The sequence below is a fragment of the Pituophis catenifer genome, unplaced genomic scaffold (genome assembly GCF_029215685.1).
Source record: "Pituophis catenifer annectens isolate HBS135680 unplaced genomic scaffold, rPitCat1.0.hap2 SCAF_15, whole genome shotgun sequence".
Taxonomy (NCBI): domain Eukaryota; kingdom Metazoa; phylum Chordata; class Lepidosauria; order Squamata; family Colubridae; genus Pituophis; species Pituophis catenifer.
The window spans coordinates 17,468,810-17,484,855 of record NW_027256895.1 but is presented as its reverse complement, the minus strand read 5'-3'; the positions used below and the strand labels follow the sequence as shown (position 1 = coordinate 17,484,855).

The 16,046-nt window shown below is 44.6% G+C and overlaps 1 protein-coding gene across 1 annotated transcript; it reads left to right on the top strand.

Moving 5' to 3' along the window:
- Window positions 1-739: 739 nt before the first annotated feature.
- Window positions 740-10,250, top strand: LOC139324497 (vomeronasal type-2 receptor 26-like). Its single transcript, XM_070954208.1, has 6 exons — window positions 740-1,026; window positions 2,272-2,557; window positions 4,514-5,365; window positions 7,133-7,360; window positions 8,083-8,227; window positions 9,871-10,250. Exons 1-6 carry the CDS (start codon window positions 740-742, stop codon window positions 10,248-10,250), a joined length of 2,178 nt encoding a protein of 725 aa, XP_070810309.1.
- Window positions 10,251-16,046: the final 5,796 nt, after the last annotated feature.

Here is a 16,046-nt window from a genome sequence, read left to right as displayed (position 1 = left end):
ACCTGCACCAGTTCCACAACAATGTCCTGTCATGGCCACCAGAGGCAGTAGGGCTTCACGAAAGCCCCCAGACTCCAGGCGATTTGCCCAACAAGCCATAGAGGTTCCCCTCCCCACCGAGGAGAGTGAGGAACCTTTGGCCAAAGGAGCCCCTCCCAGCGAGGCTATCGATGAAGATGACTGATGGTGAGTGCAGCCACCACCCCTTTTCAATTAAAGTGAGATTGGTGGTGCCTGAGACTGGAGAGCAAGGAGAGGTATCAGCAGTAATAGATACAGGTTGTACCAGACATCTAATTTGGCATCCAATTGTTGAACAATTAAGGATACAAACTAGAGCCCTGAAATGCCCAATTAAGTTCAAACACGTGGATGGAACATTAATTGGAGGGGTACCAACCACCCACATTACAGAACTGGTTAAATTAGAAGTTGGAATGCATCATGAACTTATACAATTTATAGTAGCACCCAAGATGTCCGAATCCATCATATTAGGCTTTGTGTGGCTTGAAAAATGGGGGCCCTACCATTAAATGGGAAGATAGATACAGGAAGATCATAATTGGCATCGGCCCACTTCCCCTGGTCCCTCCTCCCAAGGGACTGCCAACCTCCAGAAACAGCCGCCACCAATTCAGACCTACCTCCAGGCGACCCCCAGATTCCTAAGGAATATGGAAACATAGCCGAGCCATTTAGTGAGGAGGAATGTAACATCCTCCCCCCTCATCGAGCCATGGATTGTGCCATTGAATTAGAACGTGGGGCCAAGTTACCAAAACCCAGAATGTACTCCATGACACCTGTGGAAATGACAGAGTTGAGGAAGTACATTGATACCAACGTAGCTAGAGGATTCATCGACATTGCAAAATCTAGAGTGACAGCCCCTGTACTGTTCAAAGAGAAGAAAGAGGAGGGGCTGAGATTATGTGTTGATTTTAGGGATATGAACACCATTTGCATACAAAATACCTACCCCCCTACCCCTAATGAAGGACTTGCTGAACCACTTGTCAAAAGGCAAGATCTTCAGCAAGCTAGGTCTAAGGGAAGCCTACTAATGAGTCCGCATAAAGGAGGGAGATGAATGGAAAAGCCCTGGAGTACCCCACTGCATACCTCACTCCATGTAGATGCAGTCCCATTGAGGACTACACGTTGAATGTGGTTGGTCAGACAGTTATGAATCCATCTGGTGGATTATCATGTTTTTATCTACTTTTATTATTATATACTTCTATTTCTCTTTCCATATTTCTACACTGAGATATATAGTGATTTCAATTTTTTCCATCACTTCTTCTCTCAGAAAGCCCTCACTTTTTTTTTAGTTGTGAATGTAAAAAAATCTCTATAGAGGAGCTTGTTTCGCTATCATTATGAAATTAGCCTGTTTGTATCTTCCAAATCCTATGGGACTCCAAGGCAAAACAATAACCTGACCATGACAGCATTGTTAATGTTTCCCATGACATTCAAACTAGAAGCCCTTAGAACTCTATGAGTATAAACAGTGGTAGATATTACTGTCTATGTTGCCTGAAAAACAGTTGATGAAGTCATGTCAGACTGTTTTACTTGGGCACCTTCAAGAATCATGTTGCAGACAGGGACATTTGTATAGCAAAAGAAGACTTCTGTGGATGATGTTAGCACTGATGGCATCACTGTTGACAGTAATGCCTCAAGTGGCATGCCAGGATCCTAATGTTCAATGTGACCATGATGAGCCTGTTCCTATTCGTCACACATATCATCAGCTTGGAGAAGTTAGCATTGGTAGCATTATTTCTGTGTTCTCATCATTTTCTGATCCCACTGATTTCAGTCGACATCCTTCTAAGGAGCTTCAAGACGGACTTATGTACGTTCCTAATAGATTGATTTTTTGCAGCTGTTTAATTATACAATGCTCAAAAATCTTTCTTCTGAGCTATAATAACAAAACCCAGAAACACCTTTTTTTCAAACATAGGATACCTGGATTTATTTTCAATGTACATTTTAATGCTGCCACATGAAAGCAAATCAAAAGTCCATTATGACAAATTATATCTAATTCATTTTTGGTAGAAAATATAGATTTGTGTACATAATGTAAGTACAAGTAAAATCTGAGGGAACTGCATTACCTATGATTAATATTTAAATTGCTATTACTGTAGGAAAATAGAGTTTCTTTCTTCGAGATATAAGTCTGGAATATTGGACATGCCATCATCTGAAGCAGACTCTTTTAAATGTGTTATGTAATTCTTGTTACAGAATATTTTATCAAAACTACCAGCACATTCTGGCTTTACTGTTTGCTCTCAAGGAGATCAATGAAAATCCTCAGATCCTGCCCAATGTCACACTGGGCTTTCACATCTATAATAGCAATTTTAGTCCAGGTTGGACTTACCTTGCTTCCATGGGGCTTCCCTTCACCCAGGGTAGATTCGTTCCTAACTACAAATGTGGGGTCCCCCAAAACCTGGCTGCTGTCCTTATGGGACCTGACATCTGTCTTCATGTGGGAACTGTTCTAAACATCTACAAAGTTCCTCAGGTAAGAGTGATGACTGACTACCTGAAGAAGCTTAAATTTTTATAAAATGTTTTATAGATGGCATTTAGACCCCAAAAAATTGTCGTGTATGTACCCTAATGTTCAGCCAAAATGTTGGAGATGTGATTGTTTAGATGCTACATATTATCATGTTTGGTGGACTTGTAGGAAAGTTAAGGCTTTTTGGATAAAAATTTGGTGGGTCATGCAGAATGTTTTGAAGAAAAAAATTCAATTTTCTCCACAACTGTTTTTATTGGGTATAGTTAAGGGTTTTACATTGGGTGAAACAAAATTGTTATTGTATATGATAACAGCAGCAAGATTGTTGATAGGTAAATACTGGAAGAATGAAGCTTTGCCCACTATCGAGGAATGGACTTTGAAGATGGCCAGTTTTGCAGAGATGGCGAAGATTTCAGCATACTTAAAAGATTGTTCACAAGAGACTTATGAATGGGAATGGAAAAAGTGGATAGATTATGTTCAGAACAAATATCAAACTAGGAAGTATCAAATAGCTTTCATTTGAAAATGATATATCAAGATATTATATTTCAATGTAATGAAGATGAAAAATTATACGGGGGAGGGAGGGGTTCAAGTTTTACACAAAGGGGGTTTTTTTACTTGACATGAGTATATTGTGTGGAAGTCCGGGGGGACGGGAGGGCTAGGGAGGGTTAGGGAGGTTGGGAAGTTTGGGGTGGGTTGAGGGGGGGGGGGAAAGGGGTGAAAACGTAATTGTAAAACTTTTGCAATAATAATAAAAAAAAAGCTTAGAGTGATAGCTTTTATGATGAAGAGCATGTTCAGATTGTATACAACTTTTTGATAGATACCCATTAAGGAAGTTTTGAAGATTTATCTAAATAGTAAGTAGAGAGAAGAACTGGCCTGTATGTCTATTTCAAAATAATAAGGAAATCAACCTGCTTAAAATCAGTACTTAGGGATCCCACTTGTAATAAAGTCTCTATGTCCTCTAAACATTGAGAAACCTCCCTTCATTTCTAATCCAACATGTCTGTATTCTTCTCCAGTAGAAAAGCAGAGAAATTTGGCATTTTGAAGAAGACAATAGCTATGGTGTTTTAAGTGTCTTGGGCATCCATGGATGCTTCCTTCTGTAGCCCAATAGCATCTCCAAAATATTCTGGAAAGATTGGAGTAGGAAGAAGGAAAAGAGATTGTGGACTTGGAAGAGACATTCATCTCTGTTTGATTGGATAGGCAATTTAGAATGACTAATGACAACTTTGCCCAGAATGTGTTCGCAATATGTCAATATTCTTCAATTCCATACACCAAATTTAAATTCAGCATTATTTTTTCCTTTTCTAGTACAGTTCTGCTATGTGTGTGTGTGTGCCTGCATGTGTTTTGCATTTCTTTACAAAGACAACAAACACAATGAGAGTTCTTCCACAAAAATATTGCTTTCACTCCTGTATCCTGGATATGTTTGGAAATAAATGTCCCAAGGTTATTTTTTCAAGAGGTAACTGGACTTTCTGGGTTTTTTAAAATACATTTTTCTTCTCACCCAAGAAGCTTGTTCAGCTCTTACTGCATGCTGGGGAATGAAAGGATGTATACTCCTTGCAGACAGCTGGTCATTTTCATTCTTTTCGTGAGACATTAAGGTGACCTTAATGTGGGTGTGGAGCCTTCTTGGAACTGTTGACAGGACTGTGTGTAGACTGGAGACAGATGATGTTGCATCCCTCCTCCACTCTGTTGAGAGGGCTGTTCAGTTTTGGCATGGATGGCCTTTTTGACCCCACTTTCAAATCAGTGGTTCTCTTTGTCCAAAATGTGGATTTTGTTGTTTTCAAAAGAGTGGCCTTTGTCTTTTAAATGCAGATGGACTGCTGAATCTAGACACCCAAAGATTCAATTGCATGTACAGATTTTCAGAAGCTCCCAACAATCTTTGTTTTTTGCTTCCTTTAGCTGACCTATGGCTCTGCTCCACTCATGAATAAAGAGACTCAAGCCGTTTTCTTCCAACAAATGTTTCCAGATGAATCCCACCAGCATAGTGCTCTTCTCCAGCTCTTGTTGCATTTTAGGTGGATCTGGATTGGAGTTCTGGCCGTGAATGATGACAATGGAGAGAAATTTGTCCAGGAGGTGCTTCCCATGTTTTCCCAGCATGGCATCTGCTTTGATTTCATACAAGTCTTTCCTTATGTAGCATTTTACATTGATTTTAATGTTCAAGTAGCTGAAGGACTCCATATATACCAAGTTCTCATGACCAGCACAGCCAATGTCATAGTCTTATATGGTGAAATTAGGTCCATAACTTTTCTGAGAATGTATTTGCAATTTTCAGAAGTGGAGGATATACCAAAGAAGACAAAAATCTGGGTTACAACAGCTCAGACAGATTACACTTCCAATTCCTTTCATAGATCATGGAATATCCATTTCCTGCAAGGTGCTTTATCCTTTGCGGTTCACACAAAGGACATTCAAGACTTTCCAAAGTTTCTTGAAAGTATAAGTCCAATCAACAACCAGCATGATTATTTTAGGAAAGATTTCTGGGAACAGGCATTCAACTGTTTCTTCACCAATCCTGAAACAGAAACGTCTGAGAACAAATGTACTGGACAGGAGAGGCTTGAGACCCTTCCTACATCTGTGTTTGAAACACGCATGAGTGGCCATAGCTATAATATTTACAATGCAGTCTATGCTGTGGCACATGCTTTGCAATCTCTGTATTTATTGAAGTCCAGGCAAAAGATAGTAGTGAAAGAAAGAAGGCAGCAGTTTCCGAACCAAGTGTTATGGCAGGTAAGATCTAAAGCAGAGAAATGTACCATATATGTAGTAGCAACATCTGTCCATCAACCTTAATGAATAATATTTTTAGGACATTGATATGATTATAAAAGTGAAATAAACTTGTGACTTATTGAACTGGAATATTTATATGCTCGTATAAAACTCCTGCAACAACCTTTTGAATATTCTTCAATTCATCAAATTAACAATCATAAAAATTTGTCTACAAGCAGATGGATGTAGATGGTCCACTCTATCTCCATTTTGGGCTGGATCAGAGGCTTGGTAATCTTTTTTTCTAGATGATTTGATTGCAATGTTTGCAATGAATAATACAGACCTTTTTGTATGCCCAATTTTCAAGGCATATCCTGATGATGTTCTTCATGAATTTCATCATAGACCTTCTATTAAGGCTCACTTGCATTGCTGTTTTGCTTTATTTCTCACTGCCAGGGTTATTCTACACTCAGAAGTCAATTTTGTTTAAAAAATTAATCAAGTTAATCAAGAGTTAGGAAATTCATGGAAAATATTGATTTATCTGATTATTTCAAATGCTTATACATATTTGTTCCAATTGCAACCTGAAAAAACCTGATTAATTGTCAAATTTATGAGTATTGTAATGAAAATTTTTTGTTAATACAACAGAGCCATCTTCAACTTATGCAGTTTATCAATACAGATAGTCCCTAAAGGCACTAGAAGAGTTTGCATGTTATAATGTCGTCCTTTCTAACCATTTGTAGGGAATGTTCTATGACATAGTAAATGGAAATTTTGGGTCACTTTGGGTCATCTCTGAGATGTAGCAGGGGTGAAATGCTCCCGGTTCAGACTGGATAACCTGATCTGGTAGGGATGACAGTGGGTGGTTCAGAGAACCAGTAGCAAAAATTTCTGCCCACCCCCCCATGCCCAGCTGAGCCGCATGATCATCAGAGGCTTTTTTTTTTTTTACTTTTAAAAGCATTTTTTCTTCTGCCAAAAAAATGCTTTTAAAAGTTTTTTAAAAAAGGCTCTGATGATCACGGGGCTCAGCTGGGATCGTCAGAGCCTTCTAAAAGCCAAAGAGGTTGTAGAAAAAATGCTTTTAAAAAGCTCTGATGATCCCAGATGAGTTGCCTGATCGTCAGAGGCTTTTTTTCTTTTAAAAGCAAAAAAAAAAAAAAGTTTTTAAAAGAAAACAGTCACATTAACCTCCCACCCCAAGCCACACCCATAGAACCCGTGGTAATAAATTTTACATTTCACCACTGAGGTGTAGGTATATATTTCCACACTTATAACACCATAGCCAGGCAATAGAAAGAATTAGAAACACCTGTTTCTAGAATTAGAAATACCTGTATTCTTACTAGCTGAACCTGACCTTCTATATCTGAATTATGATTGAACACAAATAACCTCTAAGTCAGGTGATTGTGAGCTAAATAAAGATATGTGTGTGTGTGTGTGTGTGTATGTGTGTGTATATACTGTATGTAAGTTTGTGTCTGTGTAAACACACACACAATATTTATACATTTTCATTTTATTGTATTAATATGATATTTTGCTTCTATTCTTGTTTTCAAATGATTGTTGTATTATTTGTTTGGTCCTAATCTAAAACTAAAATTAAAGCAAACAAGCAATATCCAGTATAAATCCATCCTTCCTTCCTTCCTTCCTTCCTTCCTTCCTTCCTTCCTTCCTTCCTCCCTCCCTCCCTCCCTCCCTCCCTCCCTCCCTCCCTCCCTCCCTCTTTTTATCTCTAATCCTCTATTATAGCTTAATTCCTTTCTAAGAAGTGTCTCATTCAACAACAGTGTTGGTGAAAAGATCACTTTTGACAAAAATGGAGAATTCATTGGCGGATTTGATATTATCAACTGGATCACATTCCCAAACCAGTCCTTTATTAGGGTCAAAGTTGGGAGAATAGACCCCACAGCTCCACCTGATAAATTCTTCAATATCTCTGGGGATTCCATCACGTGGCCAGTAGGATTTCCTCAGGTTAGATGTATGAATGTAGGTTTGTCTGTCTTCGTTTATACAGCATAAAAATGTCTCTCTATTGATAGAAAATCCATAGCATCATCTCTTGATTAACCTCTGTAGAAATCTCATGGGGAAAGGAAAAAAAGACGTGCATGAACGTTTACATTTGAAATATTTGGTATAGAAATAATTGTCATAGTTTCCTCATGACCTGTCATATGGATTATGTATCGACATGGAGCTGCCTTTGAAGAGAGTTCAGAAGTTTTAACTAGTGTAGAATTCAACAGAGCATCTAGTAAATGACTACTAGGTTATTTAGCATATGTAATATGACTATTCTCTGTGTTAAATAGGTGGCCAGTCTGAAGTGGTGTAAAGTTTCCTGCCTAAGCAGGAGGTTAGACTAGAAGACCTCCAAGGTTCCTTCCAACTCTGTCATTCTCTTCTCTTCTCTTCTCTTCTCTTCTCTTCTCTTCTCTTCTCTTCTCTTCTCTTCTCTTCTCTTCTCTTCTCTTCTCTTCTCTTCTCTTCTCTTCTCTTCTCTTCTCTTCTCTTCTCTCCTCTCCTCTCCTCTCCTCTCCACTTCACTTCACTTCACTTCACTTCACTTCACTTCACTTCACTTCCAGTCCATTCCAGGTAGGCAGGCAGGCAGGCAGGCAGGTGGAATATGCTTCAGGTTCCACCTGCCAAAGAATGCTTAAAGCCTATAAAATGTTCCTTTTATGCACTAGAACACTTTGACTGGAACTTCTCTGGAGGTCAAGATGGCCACAATTATGCTCACCTTTTGTGAGACTCTAAAACCTGGTACCACGACCAGGGTTAGGGCTCTTCCTGTGAAAAAGGAAATCCTACTTACATGTATGAATGATATAGGTTTGATATTTCTTGGCTGCTTTACATTTTAATTTTTATAATGCTTGAAATTCCTATATCAAAGATATTATTTTTTTAATTTCTTGTTAGGCACCACCTTGGTCTTTATGTAATGATCCTTGTAGGGCAGGATACAGCAAGGTCAAGCAAGAAGGGGAGTCATTTTGCTGCTATGATTGTCTTCCATGTCCAGAAGGGAAAATATCAGAGGAGAAGGGTAGGGAGATTCAAGATATAATGGGGCTAAGCATATAGTACCTATTATACAGAGGAGGGATTCAACTGGTTCACACTGCTTCAGGTGAATGGGTTGTTAACTTTTTGCACAGTTCGGAGAACTGGCTGATCCCACCACTGGCTGGCCCCACCCATGCCTCCCCTCCCAGTGACTCCTTTTCTTGCCTCGCCCGCTTACTAGAGCTGCTGCTCTTTGGTTCCCTCACTTGCCTCAACAATGTGGCTCAGTTGATCTCTGCCTAGTGAGCCTTCCTTCACCCTTCACCCTGCTGCCACCCCCATGGCCCCCAGCCCAGCCCACCTTCCCTGTGGTCTCCCACACAATCCCTGCAGTCCAGCCCGCTTGCCTGCCTTCGCCGTGGTCTCCCATGGGGCTTCCACAGCCCATCCCGCTTGCCTGCCTTCCGCACAGTCTCACACACAGCCCATCCCGCTTGCCTGCCTTCCCCACAGTCTCACACACAGCCCAGCCCACTTGCCTGCCATTCCTGTGTCCTCTCACCTGGTACCACAGCCCAGCTGATCTCTGCATGGGTGACTGGACATGTAGCTGATGCTTGGTTTCCAGTGCCAGAGAGGGCAGGGAAAAAAGGAGACTCGGCTGCCGCTGCCTATCATTGGGGCACATGGAGCAAGACAGAATTCCTTTTGCCGTCTCTTTTTTCCCCCTCTCCAGGCATGGAGAGGCTTCCTGCCTCTCACTTAGCAACCCACCCCTATTTTGATGCAATTTGGGAGTGTGGAAGGTGGAGAGAGGTGGGGCAGGGGATGAAGGGTATTATCAACTCCCAGTCTGACTGGCATCTTACAGGCAGCTCTTGCTCTGCCTTTCGGTGTCACGAGATTTTTGTGTGCAGAATATAAATCTCTCTTTTGTTCTTTTTCAGACATGGATGACTGTTTTCGGTGCCCAGATGATCATTATCCAAACCCTGACAGAAATACATGCCTTCCAAAGCAGATTAGCTTTTTATCCTATGAAGAACCCATGGGGATCAGTCTTACCGCCCTTTCTCTTTGTTTTTGTTTAAAGACAATTTTGGTGCTTATAATTTTCATTAAGTATAAAGATACTCCCATTGTCAAAGCCAACAACCAGAATCTCACCTACACACTCCTTGTTTCTCTCCTCCTATCTTTCCTTTGTGTGTTTCTATTTATTGGGAGACCCAACAAAATTCTGTGTCTCCTTCGACAACCAGCTTTTGGACTCATCTTCTCTGTGGCAGTTTCTTGTGTATTGTCCAAAACCTTTGTAGTTGTTCTAGCATTTATGGCCACCAAACCTGGCTCCAAAATGAGGAAATGGGTGGGTGGGAGAATGGTCATTTTTGTTCTTTTTTCCTGCTCCCTTGTTCAAACCACTATTTGCATAGTATGGTTGACAATTTTTCCACCATACCCAGATTTTGATATGCAGTCAATGTCTGAAGAAGTCATCCTGGAGTGCAATGAGGAATCGATCATGTTCTACTGTGTTTTGGGCTTTATGGGTTTTCTTGCTCTGGTTAGCTTCTCTGCTGCTTTTTTAGCTAGGAAGTTACCTGATAGCTTCAATGAAGCCAAATTCATCACCTTCAGCATGTTGGTCTTCTGCAGTGTTTGGCTTTGCTTTGTTCCAACTTATCTAAGCACGAGGGGGAAATATATGTTGGCTGTGGAGATCTTCTCCATGATTTCCTCCAGTGCTGGCTTATTAGTGTGTATCTTTCTTCCCAAGTGTTTTATCATTGTGATTAGACCTGAACTGAACAACAAACATCAGCTAATGAAAAGAAAATTGTAAACGATCTTTCTTTACATGTTTGTTTTATGTTTTATGTTTTATTAAATTTTTATACCGCCCTACTCCCGAAGGACTCAGGGCGGTGAACAGGCACAAGATAAAATACAGAAATACAAAAGTTAAGAACAATTTAAAACCAAATTAAATAATATTGGCCCACAACAATTAAAATCCCAATAAATTTAAGACAAATTAAAATTTAAAATTTAAAATTTAAAAGAAAGGGGAGAAAAATTAGGCCAGGCCGGCTTGCTGGAATAAGAGGGTTTTAAGAGCACGGCAGAAGGTGCACAGATCCGGGATCCTCCGTATCTCCGGGGGGAGCTCATTCCAGATAGTGGGTGCCCCCACAGAGAAGGCCCTCCCCCTGGGGGCTGCCAGTCGACACTGCTTGGCTGATGGCACCCAGAGGAGACCCTCTCTATGAGAGCGTACTGGCCGGTGGGAGGCTATTTGTGGTAGTAGGCGGTCCCGTAAATAACCAGGTCCTAAGCCATGAAGCGCTTTAAAGGTGGTCACCAAAACCTTGAAGCGCACACAGAAGACCACCAGGAGCCAGTGCAGCTCACACAGGAGAGGTGTTACACGGGAGCGCCATGTTGCTCCTATAACCACCCGCGTGGCCGCACTCTGCGCCAGTTGGAGCCTCCACGTGCTCCTCAAGGGGAGCCCCATGTAGAGAGCATTACAATAGTCCAGGCGGGAGGTGATGAGGGCATAAGTGACTGTGTGTAGGGAGTCCCGATCCAGAAAGGGACGCAACTGGCGGATCAGGCAAACCTGATGAAAAATCCTCCCGGTCACGGCCGTCAAGTGCTCTTCTAAAGACAGCCGTGAATCCAGGAGGACACCCAAGTTGTGAGCCCTCTCCATGGGGGCCAGCGATTCGCCCCCAATAGTCAGCGATGGCGTCAACTGACTATATCGGGATGTCGGAAACCACAGCCACTCGGTCTTGGATGGGTTGAGCCTGAGCCTGTTCCTCCCCATCCAGATCCGCACGGCCTCCAGACACCGGGACATCACTTCAAGGGCATCGTTGGGGTGGTCCTGGGTGGAGATGTACAGCTGGGTATCATCAGCGTACTGATGGAACTTCACCCCGAAACCACGGATGATCTCGCCCAGCGGCTTTACATAAATGTTGAACAGAAGGGGCGAGAGGACCAACCCTTGTGGCACCCCACATTCGAGGGGCCTCGGGGACGACCTCTGCCCCCCTGCCAACACAGACTGCAACCGGTCAGAGAGAAAGGAGGAGAACCACCATAGAACAGTGCCCCCCACCCCTAACTCTTCCAGCCGGTGCAGCATGATACCATGGTCGATGGTATCAAAAGCCGCTGAGAGATCTAATAGGACCAGGACAGAGGAGCAACCCCTGTCCCGAGCCCTCCAGAGATCATCAACCAACGTGACCAATGCCGTTTCTGTGCTGTACCCAGGCCTAAAGCCCGACTGGAACGGATCCAGATACATCGTTTCATCCAGGTACTGGGAGAGCTGTCGCGCAACCACACTCTCAACAACCTTCGCCACAAAACGAAGGTTGGAGACCGGATGATAATTAGCCAACACTGCTTGGTCCAGGGAAGGCTTCTTGAGGAGAGGCCTCACTAACGCCTCTTTCAAGGCGGTGGGGAAGTCACCCTCACCCAACGAAGCATTTATAATCCCCTGGAGCCAGCCTCGCGTCACCTCCCGGGAAGCTAGCACTAACCAGGAGGGGCACGGTTCCAATAAACAAGTGGTCGTGTTCAGTCTACCCAGAATCCTGTCCATGTCCTCATGGGTCACAGGATCAAACTCATCCCAGATAACATTCTCAAGACCTGCCCCAGTCCCTCCCCCTGAGACTACCCAGTCGGAGTCCAAATCTTCCCGGATCTGAGTGATTTTGTCATGCAGATACTGAACAAAATCCTCGGCTCTACCCTCCAAGGGGTCCTCCCACGCTTCCTGGTGAAGCAGGGAGCGGGTCACCCTAAACAGGGCGGCCGGGCGGTTATCTGATGATGCAATAAGAGCAGCAAAATAGCTACATTTCGCTGCTTTTATCGCCACTAGGTAATTCCTAATATGAGATCTTACCAGTGTCCGGTCCGATTCTGAAAGACTGGCCCTCCAACTACTCTCTAGGCATCTTTTCTGGCACTTCAACTCCCTTAGCTCCTCAGTAAACCAAGGAGCCAAATGAGATCGGCACCGGGTCAGAGGCCGCAAAGGCATGACCTGGTCCAGAGCTCCAGTGGCCGCCCTATCCCAGGCGGCCACTAGGTCTCCAGCTGAGGCGTGTGCCAGAGCCTCAGGAAATGGCCCAAGCTCCATCTGGAACCTATCAGGTTCCATCAGGCGCCTGGGGTGGAACCATCTTACCGGCTCTGCCTCCCTGCGGTGGGGTGCAGCGGTTTGGAGGTCAAGATGAAGGAGAGAGTGATCTGACCATGACAAGGGCTCGGCAACTATATCCCCTATCTCAAGATCACTCAACCACTGTCCAGAGACAAAAACCAGATCCAGCGTGTTTCCCCCCATGTGGGTAGGGCCATGAATTAACTGGGTCAGGTCCATGGCTGTCATGGAAGCCATGAACTCCCGAGCCACCTCAGATGCCTCACCAACAGACGGCAAGTTGAAATCCCCCATGACCATAAGCCTAGGGGTATCAACCGCCACTGCGGCAATGACGCTGAGTAGCTCGGGCAGGGCTGCTGCCACATGGCAGAGAGCCAGGTACGTGATCAGCAAACCCATCTGAACCCCGTGACCCCATTTCACAAGGAGGGATTCACAGCCAGCTGTCTGAGGAACAGTGGCCTCCCTCGGTCTCAGACCTTCGTTAATAATAACCGCTACCCCCCCCGCCCCTACCCTGCAACCTCGGCTGATGGAATGCGTGGAAACCTGGTGGGCACATTTCAACAAGAGGGACCCCCCCTCTTGGCCCAACCAGGTTTCCGTAATACCTGCCAGGTCCGCTCCCCCCCTCCTGAACAAGATCACAAATGAGGGGGGCTTTATTTACTACAGACCTGGCATTGCATAACATCAGATGGAGGCCAGGGCCCTGAGGATCTGCGCCACCTGGAGAACAAGTGGAGCTTTGGGGGCCGGAGCGCGCCACCGCTCGAAGACAGCGGGCGCGCACTCCTCTAACACAATCGGGCCCCCTGCTCCTGCCATATCTACCCCTCCCACCCACAGTACTGATGGTAAAAACTTTATCTGGATGAACTTTAGCCCCCCCTTGACCCCGGGCCCCCCCACCCCCTGTGCCGTGCTCCACAGCCATACCTGGCCCTCCCCTTAGTGGGTATCCCCCATACCCACGGCCTTACTTCTCATCCAACCCTCCCCCCCAGAACCCCTTAAGACATTCGCTAAAACTTTATATAAAAAAGCCCTCAACCCCCTCTTCGCGACATGCCACCTCTTTGGGTTCCAAAGCCCTTCATCGAGGTAGGCCTTTGATAACGTGGAAGGCCAGGCTTGCGAGAGGGGGGGAGTCTCGCAAGGCAAAGAGCTCAGCCGGTGAATACATTCCTGCAAGTCCGCCTGGGGAAATGGAATCAGGCTAAGGATTCAATGATGGTACATTTAAAGGTCCAGGAGAGACAGTTCACCATTTTGGCGCGGATCAGAACCGGGGCTCCACTGTCCTCTCATGGCAGTGGAGAGGAGTCTCAAGCTGATGCCCCGAAAAACAATGACCAAGCCACCCTCTCACGGCGGCTGGTATCGACAGGTCTAATTCAGTGGCAATAACAGCAAGGTGACTCCCTCGATGACCACACCCAGGCTTAAGCCTCTCCTCACAGCAAGGCATTGTAAATGTGACTGGGACTGATGATATAGCCGGAAACCGGGGGTCAATTATAGTCAGGTCAGGTCAGGGGTCCAATAAGTCCAATGCAGTCCAGTGCCGGTGCTGATAAGGTCCAGATCAAATGGCCACAGCCCCAACCACGCCGCGGCGAGGAGGGGAAAATGGATACAGGCCAGGGGAAGGCAAGCCAGTCACCCAACTTTGCCAAACCCCCAGTCTCCATTAGGTCTTCTAATCCCCTTTAAGTCCCTGGTCTTCAGGGGTCTTCAGGAGTCAGCAACTGGTCAGACTGCATTCTTCCCTTCCTCCCCTCCGCAGTAAATAACCGACCCTGGTAGAAAGGTCTAAAGTCGGTCTGAAAACAGCCAGGGTAGCACCGTTTCACCCAGCACTGCCGCAGCGGCCATCGTTTCATCCCCAGCTGCCGCAGCCGCCGCTCCAACCATCGCGGCCGCTGCTGACAACTGGGAACCATATCAGGGTGCTTTTCCGGGGGGGTAAGCGACACTCCAACGAGCCGCTGTCTCCCCACACCCCTCCCCACTCCGGCCACCGCTGGGGGGGCGCTGCTGGGGGGGACGCCAAGGCAACCCGGCGCCGTCCTGACCTTGCTCCAGCCTCCCGTTCACCGCCGCCATAGCCTCGCGGCGTTTTTCGGCTCCAGCCGCCCACGCCGATCGTCCAGGGGAGCTCAAAAGCTCGCAACAGGCCACCCACACATTCCTCTTGCTGGGCCAGGGCCAACAGCTGATATTCGGCCCCCCGAGAGTCCTCAGCAGGCCCTACTTCTCCCCCGAGGCATCGGAGCTTCACCTACGGGCCGCCATCTTCGTGCATGCTCAGAATTGTACCTGTCTAATTATTTTTCCAAGTATACATTTAAGCCAGAGAGTATACAACATATTTAATTACATAGCAGAATGGGTTAAGTATTGCTTAATGCATTGTAAGCCTCCCTGAGTCTCCAGAGAAGGGCGGCATATAAATCAAATTTTTTTTAAAAAAAAATAGCTACAGCCAACTCACCACAGCCAACTCATTACAATCAACTCATTGTGAGAGAACTCACCATGATCAACTCACCACAGGACAGTTCATTGGGGGCAATTCAACTATTCAATTTCAATATTTAAAATAATTTAAAAATATTTTAATTTTTATCATTCACATTTCATTTATCCCTCTTTTCTTTAATGATTCTATTTCACTCTTTCTTCAATATTAGTGCAATTCTTGTTCTGCTGTGAGTTTTCCCATGCAGCAACTTGTCTGTGGCAAGTTAGCTGTGGTGAATTGGCCACGGCAAGTTGGCTGCGGCAATTGGTTCTAGCCCATTACATAGGACTTCTATGTTTCAGTGTCTATCTTATGAAAAAGCTTTCTCAGTATGATTTAGATGGCTCTGATCCTTTTATCTTCTTCAAGAATGTGCAGAACTGAGTTTTCTCCTAGATGTTAATTTGTTACATATATTTATTGCATGGGTATCTTGGATTTTTTCTTTATATTGAATTAAAGTCTAAGACAATGGTTTATGTTCTGTTGCTTGTGTTTGCATTATATTAAATTCCAACAAGACACAGTCATGTTCACCCAAAATTCTGATAATTTCAACCTTTCTATCACTTTTTCTCTGTTAGTAAGAATTAGCAATAGCAATAGCACATAGACTGATATACCACTTCACAGTGCTTTACAGCCTTCTCTAAGTGGTTTAGAAAGTCAGCATAATGTCCCCAACAATCTGGGTCCTCATTTTACCCACTTGGAAGGATGGAAGACTGAGTCAACCTTGAGCCTAGTGAGATTTGAACTGCCAAATTGCAGACAGCTGGCAGTCAGCAGAAGTAGCCTGCAGTACAGCACTCTAACCACTGCGCCACTGTGGCTCATGAGGTCCATTATAGCAGCCCCTTAGTTCCCTCCTCTTTTGGATGACAAAGTTGTCAGTCAGTTGGTCCGGAATGTGC

Bases quoted from the DNA above. Each gene is read 5' to 3' on its own strand.
- LOC139324497 (XM_070954208.1), top strand. From the start codon at position 740: ATGGATTGTGCCATTGAATTAGAACGTGGGGCCAAGTTACCAAAACCC. The intron at 5,366-7,132 runs GTAAGATCTAAA...CCTCTATTATAG, and splicing joins CGAACCAAGTGTTATGGCAG to CTTAATTCCTTTCTAAGAAG. The intron at 7,361-8,082 runs GTTAGATGTATG...TTTATGCACTAG, and splicing joins GGCCAGTAGGATTTCCTCAG to AACACTTTGACTGGAACTTC.